At 41.0% G+C, this 16,679-nt stretch overlaps 7 protein-coding genes across 7 annotated transcripts; 2 read left to right on the forward strand and 5 right to left on the reverse strand.

Annotated features, from left to right (window-relative positions):
• Nucleotides 1-180: 180 nt before the first annotated feature.
• Nucleotides 181-951, reverse strand: BRETT_003897 (uncharacterized protein; the record flags this gene model as incomplete). Its single annotated transcript, XM_041282398.1, has 1 exon — nt 181-951. One exon carries the CDS (start codon nt 949-951, stop codon nt 181-183), a length of 771 nt encoding a protein of 256 aa, XP_041136237.1.
• A 989-nt stretch (nt 952-1,940) lies between these two features.
• BRETT_003898 (uncharacterized protein) lies at nt 1,941-3,788 on the reverse strand (the record flags this gene model as incomplete). The annotated part of the gene is made up of 1 exon (XM_041282399.1): nt 1,941-3,788. The coding sequence occupies one exon, from the start codon at nt 3,786-3,788 to the stop codon at nt 1,941-1,943; it is 1,848 nt and encodes a 615-aa protein (XP_041136238.1).
• Nucleotides 3,789-4,592: 804 nt separating this feature from the next.
• Nucleotides 4,593-6,002, reverse strand: BRETT_003899 (uncharacterized protein; the record flags this gene model as incomplete). Its single annotated transcript, XM_041282400.1, has 1 exon — nt 4,593-6,002. One exon carries the CDS (start codon nt 6,000-6,002, stop codon nt 4,593-4,595), a length of 1,410 nt encoding a protein of 469 aa, XP_041136239.1.
• Nucleotides 6,003-8,213: 2,211 nt separating this feature from the next.
• Nucleotides 8,214-8,906, forward strand: BRETT_003900 (uncharacterized protein; the record flags this gene model as incomplete). Its single annotated transcript, XM_041282401.1, has 1 exon — nt 8,214-8,906. One exon carries the CDS (start codon nt 8,214-8,216, stop codon nt 8,904-8,906), a length of 693 nt encoding a protein of 230 aa, XP_041136240.1.
• Nucleotides 8,907-9,540: 634 nt separating this feature from the next.
• Nucleotides 9,541-9,945, forward strand: BRETT_003901 (uncharacterized protein; the record flags this gene model as incomplete). Its single annotated transcript, XM_041282402.1, has 1 exon — nt 9,541-9,945. The coding sequence occupies one exon, from the start codon at nt 9,541-9,543 to the stop codon at nt 9,943-9,945; it is 405 nt and encodes a 134-aa protein (XP_041136241.1).
• A 151-nt stretch (nt 9,946-10,096) lies between these two features.
• BRETT_003902 (uncharacterized protein) lies at nt 10,097-10,666 on the reverse strand (the record flags this gene model as incomplete). The annotated part of the gene is made up of 1 exon (XM_041282403.1): nt 10,097-10,666. The coding sequence occupies one exon, from the start codon at nt 10,664-10,666 to the stop codon at nt 10,097-10,099; it is 570 nt and encodes a 189-aa protein (XP_041136242.1).
• Nucleotides 10,667-11,570: 904 nt separating this feature from the next.
• BRETT_003903 (uncharacterized protein) lies at nt 11,571-16,306 on the reverse strand (the record flags this gene model as incomplete). Its single annotated transcript, XM_041282404.1, has 4 exons — nt 11,571-13,250; nt 14,499-14,762; nt 14,788-14,855; nt 14,878-16,306. 4 exons carry the CDS (start codon nt 16,304-16,306, stop codon nt 11,571-11,573), a joined length of 3,441 nt encoding a protein of 1,146 aa, XP_041136243.1.
• Nucleotides 16,307-16,679: the final 373 nt, after the last annotated feature.

Below are 16,679 nucleotides of genomic sequence, written 5' to 3' on the forward strand. Positions count from 1 at the left end.
CGATGCTGTGAGACGCTAGCAAATAGAGTTGAAATATTTGTGTGAAGAAAGATAGATTAGGATTTACCAGCTTAAATAAAGATAATGAATGGTACACATGCCAAGTTCAACTACACCACACGCTAACTTCTTTCACAGCCTTGTCTATCGTTTATTATGCTATCTAGCTTATTTGCGGATTCATTTCAATTGCGAACATTCTGGAATTTCATACTCTCTTCTCTTTCTCGTTACTTCCAAATACTTCCATGTTTTTCCCTGGGGACCCCGGATCATCACATCCATCCGAGCTTTGTCAACAGGTGCGTTTTTATCGCCAAGCCACTCGTCAGCCACAGCTCGAAATCCAAATCTCTCGTATATAGGAATGTTCCTCAAGGCAGAGCTTTCAAGATACGATATGGAGTTTCTTGGGTCGATGTAATTCTTGAACATGTATTCGAAGGTTGCTCTCACATTTCCCTTGCCCCTAGCCTCTGGAATCGTTCCTAGATACACCAATGTGAACAAGTTTTCTCCATCAGGATCAGCAGACATTATATCGTCAGCATTGTCGGCCAAAGTCTTGAAAAGATCGTGAAAAATTCTCCTACGTCCTTCTGCACCTGTCATCCATGCCAATCTTGCAAATCCGCTTCTTAGCATCGTCAGATAATCTTCGATTGTGCCAGTATCAGGGGTTGACCATGTAGCAACAGTCTCAAAGCAGTCCTTATTCTCTGAGTCTTCACCTTTCACACCAACCACTATTCCCTTCAACATTAGTGAGTACACATAGGCCTCAAACAATAGCAGATCGCACTTCTTCTTGAGTTCTGGCTGATCTTCTAGATGTCTGCTTAGATATCTGTCAACATCATCATCGTTGAATGCATTGTACAGAGTCTTGGCTGCTTTCTTGCAGTCCTTAAATGTAAGAACCTCCACCTTTGGCACTTTTCTCGAGCTCATTCTTAATGATTAAATTTATGTAATTTGGAATGGAATCTCAAATATCGGACCCTTTGAAATTTTGACCCCAGTTTTATGTCAATTAGTATCACCAATCCTCGGCGCAGATCGATTACGGAAACTTAAAATTTAATATGGCAAGCTTAAAGTATAACTTAAAATAAAGGCTTGCCTTTAAGCTCTTCTACTGTAACAAGTGCATATTTAGATCTCGATAGATCCGATTTGTGCTTTTATATATACCAACCTGATATTTGCCGGAGTGTAAAATTTTCCGTAGGCATTGTTCGCTTTCGATGAGTCCAGCTTCCTTTTTCGGAACTTTGCCTCACCAGTTGAAAATCGTCCCAGATATATATTTTTATTGGGACATGTGAAGGACATTATATTAACGTCATTTTTCAAAAAAGCATGGATAAATCAAGCACGGTATTTCATGACAGTTCATGGTATCTTCAAATAAATACTGCTTCATGTTTAATCCATGTTGTTTGACCTTCATACTCACATAACTGTGACACCCGCCATCACAATAATTTGCCACGAGTGTAACTTCCAAATCTGGAAATAGGGTTGTTGTACCGCGGAGAACGAGAAATCGGTTGAAAAAGTAGCGGAAAATAGCAAGACATGGTTAGTTCTCATAGAGCAGTATTAGTAGTATTTTACTAATGTTAGGCCTATTTTCTTAAATGTCTCCCGCTACAAAACCTTGGATTTTGTCAACTGGTCAAAAAGCAGGATTATTCCTAAACAGCGCGCTTAAATTGGTTACACAAGTATTCTTGTCGCATCATCAACAATTGATCTCTTTCTTGCTATCCATAGACGAACTTTATTTACAAACTCGTCCATGTTGGAACAGCCACATACGAGACAAGGATCTTTGTATTGGTATTCTTCTCTAATTATCATACATTATTTGTACCCCTCTGTCTGCTTAATTGTTGTATCTATTCCATCTATATAATTATTCTATATGCCAGACCTCAACGGATCACCTTGTTGATTTCCTTTTCGGTCAAGTTCTCGGGCCTCGAATCCTCAATGCTGTCGAACATCTTCCAGAACTTCAAATTCTCATCGGCTGCAACCGTTGCCAAGGTTGTTCTATCTGGAGATAGGCAGCTACCAAGTACCCTGCACTCATGTGCATCTATCACAACTCCAGTTTTTTGTAATGTCGGGTAGGCGTAGACGCTGATGTCATTATTGGGAAATCCATGTGTGGCAGCCAACTCCATACCCACACCATTGCTGTATCCCCAGTGCAAAGAGGAAACCTGTGACTGGGTGTCTATAGTGTTCACTCTGGCTCCGGTTGCAGTATTCCAGAAGTGAATTTTCCGGCAGGCCGATCCTCCACCTGTGGCAAGTAGTGATGCGTGTGTTGGACACCACGCTAGAGCTTTGACAGCTGCACTATGTGCCGTTTTGATAAATTGTGGTGTTGTGGAGCGTGCATCCCATATATTCACGATGTTGTCATTTCCTCCCGTTGCAAGTTGCAACCCATCTGGCCTCCACTCTATTCCGCAAACCTCAGCTGTGTGCCCCTGAAGTTCTGCTATCTGGTGCTTTTGCACTCGCACATCATGTTGTATTAACTGGCCTGAACGGCTACCAGTTGTAAGTACATGCTGATTCCAGCACTGGGCAGCCACTCTTGAATCGTGTCCTCGCATTGTGCGCAGCTTCTGACAACTCTCGAAGTCCCAAACTTCAATCGAGCCATCCTCTAGCCCTATTGAGAGATAGAAGCCGTCATTAGACCATCTTATGGAGCAAACAGTGCTACTGCAGCTCGCCAGTTGAACCACGTTGCCGGTTTCCGCATTCCAACAGTAAACGCTGTCTCCCAGAGCTATGGCAAGAACATTGGATGAAGACCACGTTACAAGATTAAGATAGAAGTCATCGATGAATCCCGGGGCATCGAGCACCTTCTGTGGGCAAGTCGGCATCTTTTTCAGTCTCATTTGTACGGTTGATGCTGGTATTCCCTGCTCAGCCACATTACCAACTACAGATGTTGAAGATGCCGTTCTTTCAGGTGCAGCCGGTCGAAATTGAAGAATCCTCTCGCCAACTTCCAACCCACACGCCTCTGCCACCGTATTTTGATATATCTTTGATGTTTGCGATGCAATGTGGTCTACAGGGAGTGCAGACTGCTTTGGTTTTGGCTTTCGTAATGACAACTTCCCCGATGTCGTATGCCTGGACGGTATAAACCTATCAAAGATCTCAGATGTGTTCGACCGGCGAAGACTGGTACCATTAGAATGTGTATCAAACACCTCACTGTGACTTCTGTGATGCGAGTGATGCGAAAGATTCAACAGTTCGGATCTGGTATCTTTTCCAAAGCATTTTTCCTTATCGATGGAGCCAAAGTAGAAGCTAAGATGGTGGCTGTCTAAGCTCGTTCTAGATTTCGAGCCAGTCTTATTTCTTGGTTTCATCCTCGATGCAAACGTTTTCGTATGTGTGTATATCCTATTAGTTGTGTTTGAGCTCTTGAGATTCGATCCCAGTGAAAACGCTCTATATGCATCTCCCTTTGTAGAATTCGACCCTGATCTCTCCCGATTAATATTTTGCGAGAGCTTCTGAAAGTTTGTGCTGCTCAAAGTAGATTCGGAGGATGTCGGTATATGTTTCGATGACCAATCAGAACTGACCACCTTTAAATCTGGGGATTTGAGCTTCTTACCAGTAAATATCGAATTTGTGCTTTGATTAATCAGATTCGGACTCATGTTTCCAAAAATCGTCCTGTGGCGACGTTTTGGAGAAGGTGTCCTCCCTTGATCCGGAATCTTGTTGTTGGACATGTTCTCTATGGATGCTTTTGAGATGGAAATTCGAAAGTTGATAAATCTAGAATTGATTCTCAGCTTGTGGAATTTGATTTTAATTCGTCCACCAATGCCTGATATCTTCAATCCCAAATGCAGAATTAGCTTTCTGGCAATAGTTGATGCTCTAAATTGCTTGTGCTAGACCAGGACCAATTTGAAACTTCGTATTAAATGCAGTATATCGCTTGGTATGTGATCTGTCCTCTTATCTTCTCACAAAGGAATGTAATTGTCTTTCCAAACCCCAAGTCTCTATTCGATTGCCCAGTCCCTAGCAAAGTCAAAACCAACGCTAACTAAGTTTACCGACCTAGATTATTGGAACAAAAGGATGGAATTGTTTCATAATTTTAGGGTTATGTTTTATAAAATTAGACGCCGAAGCAATTCCTAGCACTGATGGAAATTGAGGACGAAAAAAAAATGCATTTCATTAGAGCCAATCAGTATGTTTATATGTTTCCCGTTTTGGATATTTCATGCTAAGGAAAAAAAAATTGGAGAAAAAAAAAAATAGGGATTTAGGGCAACTTAAAAAGGAGTTTAAAAGGTTAAAGTAAACAACTGCACTAGTACAGGTACAATAGTACATACAAACACCAGAAAATACATATTTTTGTCCTGAATGAATTTTAATTGATACTTTCACTATTTATCGTAGGGGAATTGTGATTATTTAATATGATTTCTACAATTTGTTACCAGAAATGGATTGTGTGGTCACATGATGAGTATATTACAGCTTGTCAGTTCCTTTATTATAAACATAAAGGTCAATTATTGTGTAATTGAATCTCTTACCATTTTTTTAACATACGACTTTAGATACATCAACATTGCGGTTTTAGCTTGATTCTCACTTGAATCACTTCGAAGGCCGCAACGAGAGCAACAGAATAAACCAAATTCTGTGATTGCTTTCCCCTTTATTCCGCAACTACTGCAAATATTTTCCACGCTGCCATATTTATGAATTTTGATAATGGTTTGCCTATTAAATGTATCTGCTTCATGGTGAAGATTATCAGCAAGTTTCATATACAATGAATTGGATAAAATATTAGTACGAACTGTATCCGGAGGGCATGTCGTGGATATTGTGGGGATGAAAATGTAATCAAAACGTTCACATAAGAAACGTGTAACCTTTTTGTTAAAACTATTTGATATAGTTGAAACTAATTTGGAGAGAATCTGAAATTGCTCATCTGGTTCACCATTTTCGTTTTTCGGTTTCATGGCTTTTAGTCTGGTTTGAAGTACAGTTATTTCCTTGAGCATATTTCCACCAATAACAGAAGTATAGCCTTCGGAATCAATGCATGTAATAAATTCTGATGGTTCTGGGACTATAAACGCAAAATGTCCAGCTGCAGCTTCTTTTGGTTCAAGTGAATCACGTGTGAAAGGTATTTCAATATAAAATTGATGAGGCCCATCAAGAACAAAAAGGAAGTCGTTCTCTAGCTTATTTGAGACACGTGGATGTGATAAAAGAAACTTATCAAAGTCTATCAAAGTACCAAGCAATGAATTTGTTTTTGACCACATGGAAGCAGGAATTAGTAGCTGGGAAAAAGACGCCTTTTTGTTCAAAAGCATCGGTAACACAGTTCGCTTATCACTATTCTTGTTCAACCTTTTAAAATCTCTTAAAAATGTATGAATAGTACATTCAACCACGTCTTTGTAATGGCTAATGTACCATTTACCCTGTTGTTTGGCTTGAGGAGTTAGGAGTTGGCTGCATATTGTTTTGTAGCAAACCTTTTCGGGATTCTTTCTTGAGAACAAATTTATAATTGAGTTGTACAACCCTCGTTCCCAACTGAAAGTGTTTAATGCCTCTCTTTCCTGCTTTTCAGTAAAATTTAGCGGAAATCTAACTCGCTTGACTACATGCTTTTGAATTTCCAAATCTTTTTTGCACATTGAGGCTATCATGAGGGAGCAGGTTTCTCTCTCTGATTCATCTCCAAGGCATTTTGATCTTTTAACCCAAAATTCTGCCTGAACCGGATGTGAAGTTAGGGTCAGACTTTTTGGTCTTAATATCCAACCAGAACTAAGGGCAGACAGAAAATTATCCCAGAAACTCAATTGGTTTCCAGTACTTTCGAGTAACTCGCTTTCAATGCTTTCTGTCAGTATTGAATCATTCTCGTCTGTACTGAGTGAAGCATTCATCTTTACTACGTAATTTAACTACATTGTAAATTATTGTATTTAGTGTCGTATGCTTTTGTTTAGTGACTGATAAAATTCCAAAATCCTTGTATTTCTTTCCTGATTTCGATTTTTTTTTTTCGTAGCAGCAAAAAGAGAAATTGTAGGTGAGCTCAGCTAGCTGCTACGTCAAACAAAAAGTAATAGGAGGAGCATCCGCTATAATTTAAGCCAGCAAAGATGCTTGCACACAAAATATTTACTTTCACTAATTGCCCACATTTGAAACAGATTGATACGTCCATCTGTTTGAGTACTGTAGTGCTAATATTAAGTGGAAATTAAACGAGATTCACACTTCTTCCCCTTTTGATTCGCTTATCGGTAATTATGAGGGCTGGGCAATTTTAATTACTTCTCGGATAAATTCCTCAAGCATTTCGAACACCGTAGAAATTAAAACCAATATGAGGGATGAGACAACTATTGTGTGGACCGAAGCAGTCGGTATTCATGCATATAATAAAGAAATGGTACAGCAAACCTAAAAGGAGCGAAGGAATGTAAAGAAATTCACGGTACGGCTATTCGGCAAACCCAAGCTACACATCCGACGTAAAAAAAAAATAAAAAGCAATAACATGTTAATGTGATGCCGAGAAACTCCTGTGAGGATTTTTGAAAAGCAGCACTATTATCCCCAACAAACCCCAAAGAAATGAATAATTTATATGGCAAATTTGGTCACATTTGGAAGCTCAGGTTACTGATTTAAAAGGCGCGTATAGAGTGAAGTTAGTTAGATGAAGAAAAAGGCAACCTACTAAAATACTGAACCACATTTAGAACCGTGGCATTCAAAAGGTGGAAGGGGGAAGGAAAATGTAATTAAGCTGCCGAACAGATTACAATGCAGGAAAAGTAAAGAGATTGAGGTTGAATAAAACCAACAATTAATTTGCTGGATGAATACCTTATTTACGAATTCAATTGATGTGGCAAAGATGCATGGTATCCAAATATTTTTCATTGTGTACCTTTTCTGAATTTGCAGTTCTTCCCAATTTTCGATGGTGAAAGTCAAGATAAAATTTCCCCTGACATTTCTTCTCTAAATTTTCGAGAATATACATTCGAGACTGCGAGGGAGGAAAGGCGTATTATACGACCATTTTTTGAACTTGGTTTATTTTTTCTATTTATAATCAATTCAATTTATAAGGGGGTCCCCATTCATCATCGTGAGAACAGAAACGCAGCCTAACAAATGGAAAACCGCAATTGCTTTTTTGGAAATTTGTTCTGGATCAATTATTTGATTTGAAATACCATCAAGCTTCATACGTGTATTGTATTATATTCTTTGATTCTCATTAAGTTCGACCTTTGCCCTATGAGGGACATTCCATTGAATACTTCCAGTCATAAATGTTATTCTTGATCATATTTTGCATTTTTTGCAAATACTGATTACCCCCTGTGAGTAGATTTCGAACTAAACAGACACCTCGGAATTACAGCTGTAGAAAAAAAAGATACCATGCTGTTTCAATCAATTAATTGTTTTTAAAAACAAAAGAATATATATATTTATACATCCATATGTAAACATAAAGTCATATTGTTCACACCATAGTTACACCTTGAATTGTAATGAATTTTCAATTCTGCATAATTCAGAGTAAAAAACTGACCTGTGGCTTAGAAAGGAAAAATAAAGAACATTTGTCCGACGCATGGAACCCTAAGCTCTAATATTTTCTTCAATGCAGATTATTCGCGTCCGGTCTAGCTACAAAACATAACCAATTCTTATTGGCCAATTCAACACGTAAACTCTGCAAGAGAAAACAATTCTACGGGAATTGTCTTTTTTTTTCTCATTATTCAGGTATTCTTTTCACATTTCAGATCAAATGGTATAATAGAGTGTTGCATAATTGAGGGGAAAAGCTTTCAGTCGGCGAATTTGATCGGGAACCACACAAAAAGAAACGACGAGGGCAAAAAGGAGCCACATTGTGTACACGTGGAAATATATTCGACGGTTGTCTTATTGAACCTGCTTAATTAATTGATTCCTCTTTCTGTATAAAAAGGGGGGCAACATCCACAATTTTGATTTCTCTTTTGCCATCCCTTCCATTTCTCTTTTAAAGCTTCTTCTGTATCGGTATTCAGTATAATTTCTGATAACTACATCACCAACTAAATCAATCATAAATTTCAAAAATGGGTTTGTTCGACAAGGCTAAGGAAGCTCTTAACAACGACGACTTCAAGAACAAGGCAGAAAGTGCCTTCAAGTCATTCTCTAACAAGAGTGGCAATGGCGACAACAACAACAGCAGTTCCTATGGAAACGACAACAACAATTCCTATGGAAACGATAACAACAATTCCTATGGAAATGACAACAACAACAACAACAGTTCTTACGGAGGCAGAAGTAACGACAACGACAATTCCTACGGTAACGACAATAATAACAGTTCCTACGGAGGAAGAAGCAACGATAACGATAACTCCTACGGTAACGACAATAATAACAGTTCCTACGGAGGAAGAAGCAACGATAACGATAACTCCTACGGTAACGATAACAACAACAGTTCCTACGGAGGAAGAAGTAATGACAACGATAACTCCTATGGAAATGACAACAACAATAACAGTTCCTACGGAGGAAGAAGTAATGACAACGACAATTCCTACGGAAATGACAACAACAACAGTTCTTACGGAGGCAGAAGCAACGACAACGACAATTCCTACGGAAATGACAATAATAACAGTTCATATGGAGGAAGAGGAAATGACAATGATAATTCCTACGGAGGCAACTCTAACTCTTACGGAAATGACAACGACAACGATAATTCCTACGGAAGTGGCAGAAACGACAGAAGAGGCAACGATTATTAAGCCTATAAGTTCTGAGTTTCGTGGAATTCGAACTGTGTGTCTGGCCGCATGATATTGTTATTGCTTTTTTTGAGTACTGATTATTGTTTTTGATATTTGAGTTTCTTCTGATGTACAGTTTTTCGTGTCTGGATGCCAGTATGAACAGCAACAATGAGGTGTTGGTAGCATGTATGTATTTAGTTTGTATTTCTTGCAATATTGGATTTAAAGTTAAATTATTTGACGATATATGGATTGAGCTGGGGTGTGATGTAATTATGTAGAAAGGATCTATTATGCAGCGATCGTGGTTGACAATTGCAAAGCTAAAATGTGCACCAAATCAAGTAAAACGAAATGTGCACTAAAGCAAGTAAATCAAGAAAAATAGAATATGCACCAAATCAAGAAAGATGAAATGAAGTGGATGGTGAAAAATGAAATAAAATATTCAAATTTAAATATGCGAGGCGGAGATATTTACACATATAAATCGTTTTTATTTCTTGCCCTACCTTTTTTTTCTTAAAAACCTGTTTGGAGATAAAGATATCGGATTGATCATCCTGAAATGTTCAACATTAGGGGAAGTATTTGCAAAACTCTTTCCAATTACAAGGCGGTGATTCGATTAAATTCCAGCTTTAGAAACATGTCATCAGCAAACAACTTAATGCCAGAGGCACCAAGGTGTCCGAACCATCCTAACACCACGAAAAAGGCAGAGGATCAGGCTGAAGCAGGACCGATTGAGCAAAGCATAGAGAGAAAAATCAGGAAAGCATTGAATCCAACATTTTTTGAAATTAGAAACGATTCTTGGATACATGAGCACCATAAGCCTATGCAAAATGCGGAAAACAAAACGGAATCCCACTTCAACATGATTGTGATTAGTGAGATTTTCAAAGACTACAGAGGTCTTCCCTCACGGCACCGCCTCATCTACAAGTTATTAGAGGACGAGTTGCAAAACAAAGGTGTGCATGCACTCCAGATCAAGGCAAAAACCCCGGAGGAGTGGCAGAGGGAATTGGCAAAGAAAGCACAAAATTAAACGAACAAAAGGCAGTACAATATACTATATCTATGGATTCATTTTCTATATCTTGTAACGGTAATAATTCTGTTCAAAGTACGTACTGTAGGCAGTGCCGCATCGAGTTGCGTCACACAATTAATGAAATGAGATTTGCTGGCTGTTGTTGTTACTCGTCTGCTTCTTCTAAAAGTTTGACATACTCCTCTTTTGAGAGCAAATCATCATCCTTAAATCCGTCGCTCAACTTGATTTTCGTGATCCAGCCTTCTCCCATTGGATCCTCGTTAATCAAGGCTGGCTTTTCATCCAAAACCTCGTTAACCTCCGTCACAGTTCCATCCACAGGTGAGTAAATGTCACTGGCAGACTTCACGGACTCAACTGAACCAATCGTGTTGCCCTGTTCCACATCCTGGTCAATGAGATCTGATGGGAGCTCCACGTATGTTGCATCTCCCAATGCATCTGCTGCGTAAGTTGTAATTCCGACAAATGTGGTTCCATCTGGGTGAATTGACACCCACTCGTGTTCTGGTGTGTATTTCACTGTGACTGGACCCTTTGAATATGTGAAAGCAATCGATTTGGTGTTCAAGCTGTTCTTATCGCTCAAACTTGACTCAAATCTTGCAAGATTGAGCCCCACACATGGCTTGTAAGCAAATCTGGCACCAAATGATGCTTTAGTGGCTGCAAACCGGGCAACCTGAACTGAGGATCTGAACATGGACATCATCTTGAGCGATGAAAGTTCAATTATTGATAGAAAAGAAACGGGAAGGTTGGACTTTGAAATAAAATGAAAAAAGTGAAAGTATAAAAAGGCTTAACGTACTGTTCGATTTATTTCGAGCTTTTCTTCCCCTCTATATATACGGTGGGGCAGAAAGGCCTTGTGATTTCCACTGATCTTTCTGGGGAAAATTTCCGACCCCCTCGACTGAAGTCAGTTGACTTCCGCTGACTTCCTGCTGACTCCTGGCGCACGAGTCAGGCCGAAAAGCGCCAAAAAAAATTTGCAAGATAAGGAAAAATCAACGTTGAGCTACTGAGCCAACAAACAGGGCCTCTTGATTACCGTCGCGTATATCGACGCACAACATATCAGAAGCTCTCCTAGTACTATTGATGGGGTGTGTGTGGTATACTGAACACCTCACCACTTCTTTATATCTTTCTAAATCGTATTCATTTATAGTCACACGGTTATATTCCAATATTCATATATATATGATCATCAGGCAAACAAAAAAGTGCTTTATCTTGCTTAGTTGGGACATATCTTGATTATAATTCGATTATAACTTGCTTCCTGGTTTGGTAATCCTTCCCCAGAAATAATACAATATTACACTTGTTCATTCTCAGTATGAACCAGTTATGGTCACAAAATACATCATATGCATTTTATAAAATACTCGACTCTAGTCTCTATTATCACATCTATAAATACTCATGTATAGAAATATAACCTCGCAAAAACCAAGAGGATGCCTGCAAAGCCAAAGCCTTAACAGCAACCTCGAAAAAAAAAGAAAAATGATGAAAAGTAGAGGGGAAAAAAAGATAGGAGAAAGCCATCGCATATCAATCGACCACCGCCTGAAACGTTGATTTTCTAGAAAGCCATGAGATTACCCTCAGACACATTTCGCAATTGCAGCCTTCTTCTCCTCATCAGCAACCCAAAATCCGGTATTTTCAATCAGCTGGCTGTGCAAGAACAACAATGGGGGAACAACATTACCTATTTTCAAAAAGAACTCGCTTGCAAACCGATTGATAAAGAACATTTCCGATGCTGAAAGGCCTGGAACCTTCTCTACAGCACCATCGGCATCAATTTGTGATATTTCAAACGGTAGTTTTTTTATCGTTCTATCCTTACTTCCGTATACCACAACCTGCTCGAATTTTCCAACTTCTGCAAACTCTTGGCCTAGACTTAACGCCCATTTTACACTCGTTTGCAAAGGTCTGCAAACGTTGGATATATCGGCACTTTTTATAACTAGCGAGGCCAAGAAATGTATATTTTCCATTCTCTCCTCTTTCAGGATACCCCTCGGATCGAATTTGTCCATGTGGCGCATGTATTCATCGTGTTTTGCCATATCTGTGGCTAAAATAGACGATTCTATCAGCAAGTCCATCAAGTTCCAAGTTTCATCGCTTAAAATATGCTTTCCGTTGATGTGCAGAAACGCGGAGCAAGCATTTCTAAACTCTGATTGGTGGAAATTTTCAAGAATGGATTCATCGTGAAACAATGCTGCAATTGTGGAATGAGATTCGGACAACACTTTGTTTGTAACGGCCGGGTGACCCATATCATGACCTAGGGCAGCAAGCAACAATGCGAACTGTTCTGAGAATGTGAACTGAAGCGGGAATTTGTGTGCAGACAGAGAATCTGGGGTTGCTATTCGCTTCAAGAAGTGATTCGTGGCCTGAAGGACATCGACAGCATGACGGAAATTATGGAATGGATTTTCTGAGTGATAGCTGTCCCTAATGTAAAAAAGAAAGGCAGCCAGGCGATTCATCAATAGTTTTTTGGAGTATTTGGACTTTCTGTAATTGACACACTCCAAAAACGGCTCCAACAAGATGATATATGCGATGTAGAGCAACTCGTCAAGCGTAAAGCTGTATGCATCAAAGTCCCAGCTTCGGCATGCATTTTTGTAATACTGCTTACCGTTTGCGTTCTCTAAATTGCGTAAAGGTTCGAGGTAGTCCACTTTTGAGGCTAGAAAGTCAAAGTTTGCAGACAAGTCTGATACCTTTGATGGGAATCTGATGAGTTTCGACATTGAGTTGAAGGTACTATTAAAAAAAGCATCTTTTAGGCCCGTCCAGGACTCCATCCGACTCACTCTATCATGTAAAGAAGTGGAAATCTTATCCATCAAGCTGGAGATGTCTTCCGACACCACGGAATCCGAGCCGGAAAAATCAAAGCTTCGAATTACCGGATTGAGGTATCTGAAATGGGTCTCCACGAGGTCCGAGAGCACGCCAAATCCATCTATAGAAACTGAATTTATCATTATAACAACTGGATACGATACTTCCTCCTCTTTGTCGTTTGGTATGCATAGTGCCTGCCGCTTTCTTGTCCTTGTATTCGCCGTACTTGTTTTAAGTATGTAGTTCTTATTGCGAATGAGGCGGTTGAGAAGCTGCAGTTTATCCGCAAAAATCTCGATATGAGCACTGGGGAAAGTTGTTGACAAACTCTTATGGAAAGTTTCCTGATCTGTGGAGTAAGCATTTTCCTGCAACGGCTTGTCTAGGATAAGAATAAAGAAGCCATCCTGTGTGGGCAAGTTGAGTTCAGAAAGTGTGAGATGCAACGAAATTTTAGCGGATGTGACTTCTGCACCTATTTTCGATAACAGCAACAATAAAATGAAAAGGCGATCTTCCAGGTGGCTTGTGTTCACTCTAATGAACTAAGGACCCCTTAAAAGTGTGGCGAACTGCGTCTGTGCTAAAAAATGAGGCGGTGATCAAATTTATCAAGAGTTCTATTGGGCAATAGTGGGATGGGCCAGATAAGTAAATAAACGTTGTATTCAACGGGAAAAGAAAATAAAAATTGAAGTTGAAACGAGAAAGCAAGCCAAACTCAAACGCTTATCAACAGCCCTTATTTCTAAGCTTACGAAGTAAATGTTGATTCAAGTAGAATGTACTTTGCGGAACAAGATTGTGTCTAAATATTGAAGTAATGGAAAAAAGGATCAAGATTAGATTTTTTAACGGTTGAGTAGTGCATGGGGGAAAAACCACAAAGAAGAAGTAAAAAACAGCAAAAAAAGGCTTACAAAATTTGAAGGGGAAAAAATTAAGGCGACTTTCCAACATGCGGTTTTAAGGTGTAAGCGCCAAATAGTTAGACCCGAGTGTACGGATGTCATAGTATGCAGATTTAACGTAGTAACAATTATAGCAGTGGAATAGTTACGGGGTGAACATGGATGTAAAGTAATCAGAGTCAAATCAAAGAAGGGATCAAAGAACAAATCAAAGAATAAATCGAAGGGCAAATCAAAGAACAAATCAAAGAACAAATCAAAGAATAAATAAAAGAAAAGCAAAATCAAAGCAAAATTTAAAAATACATCAAATAAAAAATTTTTGCCAAAGTACATGCATGCAGCCGCCAGTATCACACACAATCAACTTTCATTCTATTCTCCACAAAACCGTTGAAACTTCCAAACTGCAGACATCTCCGCGATATTTTCGTCCATCGTCGGGTCGACCAGCCGTCAAAAAAAAAAAAAAAAATACCAGCAGGGTGACTCCATCCAGCTATAGTCGATCGACGCGCCGCCGACTACTATACAAGGCATTCTCCTTGACGAGAACTGCCAGGAAATTAGTGCGCAATGAACTACATTAAACTACACCCGAGATGAAAAAGCAAAACTACCCGATTACCACATTCTACCGTATGTACTGTATTCTTTGGAAGCATGTATATGTATGCCATCTAGACCTATAAAGCATCCCTGCACCAAACCATCGGCCGATCAATCATGCAGGTTTTCCTTCACGTATGCGAAAGATTTCAAGAGCTTGTTTCTGGCACCCAGAGTGCTCACACCAAGCTTTTCCAACTGCTGGTCGTCCAAGTTGATCATATCTTGCCACTTCAAGTCCTTCAAGTTGTCTGTATATTTGTGTAAACGGAGGGTTTTAAGCCAAAGGGGAATATCAACAAGGAGATTGCGTGAGGCAATGTCCTCTGGAGAAGCCGATTTGACGACAGATGGAGGTGAGATGGATCCGGAGACGTGTCCCGACACGTTTCTAGAGGTCTGCCTTGAGGGGGGCGCCGAGGACCCTGCGCTGCGGATCCCCGCATGGCGCCGTGCGCCCTCCCGCGCTGGTTGGCTGCTGCTGCGCCCGAGCTCTGCGGCAACGAGGCGCTACCTGCAGATCCAGCGCCTGCACTCGTGGCCGAACTCTCGGCGCCGGGCTTACCAGCGTGGTGGGCATGATGCGCATGCGGCTGCTGCGCATGCTGTGGCTTGCGCGCCATCGTGCTCAATGACTGGTTGAGCTTGAGCGCATTCTGGCCCGCAAAGTCTGTTGCAGAAGTTAGCCCAAATTGCTGCGCGGCGGCAGCGCTATGCGCGCCATCCGGCTGGAACTGAGTCTTGCTCATTTCTAATTGATTTGCTAACGCAGGCAGGCGCATGCCCCGCTGCAAATCATCCGAGAAGAAGTCCCTTGCCCTATGCTGGTAGCCGGAATTGTCCAAATCGGATGAGAAGACCCTGAAAAGCGGCTGCGCACTTAATGCAGAGTTGGCACCGTATGCGCCAATGGCGGATGGTGCTGGCGCCTGCTGCTGGCTCTGACCGCCTAGATATGCCGCCTGGCGCGCATCCATCGACGCGTCTCCCGCAATGTATGAAAGCGGGCCTGCGGAACGAGGTCTGGCAACCGGGTCAGAACTCATTCCGAGAATAGGAGAGCCTAAAGCTGGTGAAACAACCGGAACGGAAGCAGCAGGCGCTGCTGCGCCACCTTGGGCAGCGTGCGAGGGGCCTGCGGCGCCAGGGTTGTGCGTGCGCGCAGCGGATGAGAAGAGCGGCGCATTGGCGGACATGCGTGCACTGGCCTGGGAAATGGAATCCCCATTAAGCATGACGAGCGGCGAGATCGGGCGCTCCGGCGCAGGCACAGCACAGTTACTAATGGGAGAAGAAAAGCTGAGCGCATCAGAAACTGCGCCAGAACCGCCTGCGCTTCTTTCGTGGATGTACGAAACAACAAGCGGAGAAACAGCGCTGAGAAATACATCCGCAACCGTTTTCTGCTGGTCTGGTTTCATGTCAGATATCCAGCGTGAAAAGGAGGCCAAGTCCATGCTGAAAGTTTGAAGTTTTGCACCTGTGTTGGGCTGGAAGGCAGGGATACCGTCGCTGAGCGCAGGCTTACGCTCGCGCAAGGGTGGTACGCTTGATGCGCTGGCGCTGTAGTCATGCGCTGGCGTGCCTGCGCCGACCGCGGTGACATGCTTCGGGCTCGAGAGAATGCTTTTCGCTGAGAGTGCGCTATCCGCATCCTCCATCAGTACGGACGAAATCGGAGGAATTGCCGCAGTGGTGAGCGCAGGCTCAAACGCGTATCTGGAGGAAGGCGGCGAAAGTAGCGCCATTGAGGAACTATTGTTTGACATGGGGGATGAGCGCGAAGATGCAATTGGAGAAAACGATGAATTACTTTTAATTTGAGCCCTCGCCCTATTAATTTTCTGCTGATTATTACTATTATCGGAAATCGTGCTCGTGGTTGTGTTTGCTGGTATATTAGATTGTGGCGGTGCTTTATTCACGGCGGCCTCTTGTTGCATAATAGGCCAGAAAGTGAAGCTTTTTATGCTGAAACGATTGTGAACCAAAAGTGGAAAAAATGAAGTTGCCGGAAATTTCGTTCAAGTGGATGTACTAAGTATAGTATATTGTAGAAAATACTGTAATAAGTTGTAGTATGTATCGAGTATATGTATTGAGTATGAATATTGAGTATGGGTGCAAACAAACAAACAGAAAAATTTATGTCTTATTACCACACAGCAGTTTTCCTCAGCGTCAATGCTCGTGCAATATACTTGATGATGAAGTATACAGATATAAACACTAAGCAGAAGAAGTACTGAGTGATGAAAAAAAAAGTTCTTGGTGCGATGAAAATGTGATGAAGAGGCAGAAAAAAATCAAAAAAAA

Source organism: Brettanomyces bruxellensis, chromosome 6, assembly GCF_011074885.1.
Source record: "Brettanomyces bruxellensis chromosome 6, complete sequence".
NCBI lineage: Eukaryota > Fungi > Ascomycota > Pichiomycetes > Pichiales > Pichiaceae > Brettanomyces > Brettanomyces bruxellensis.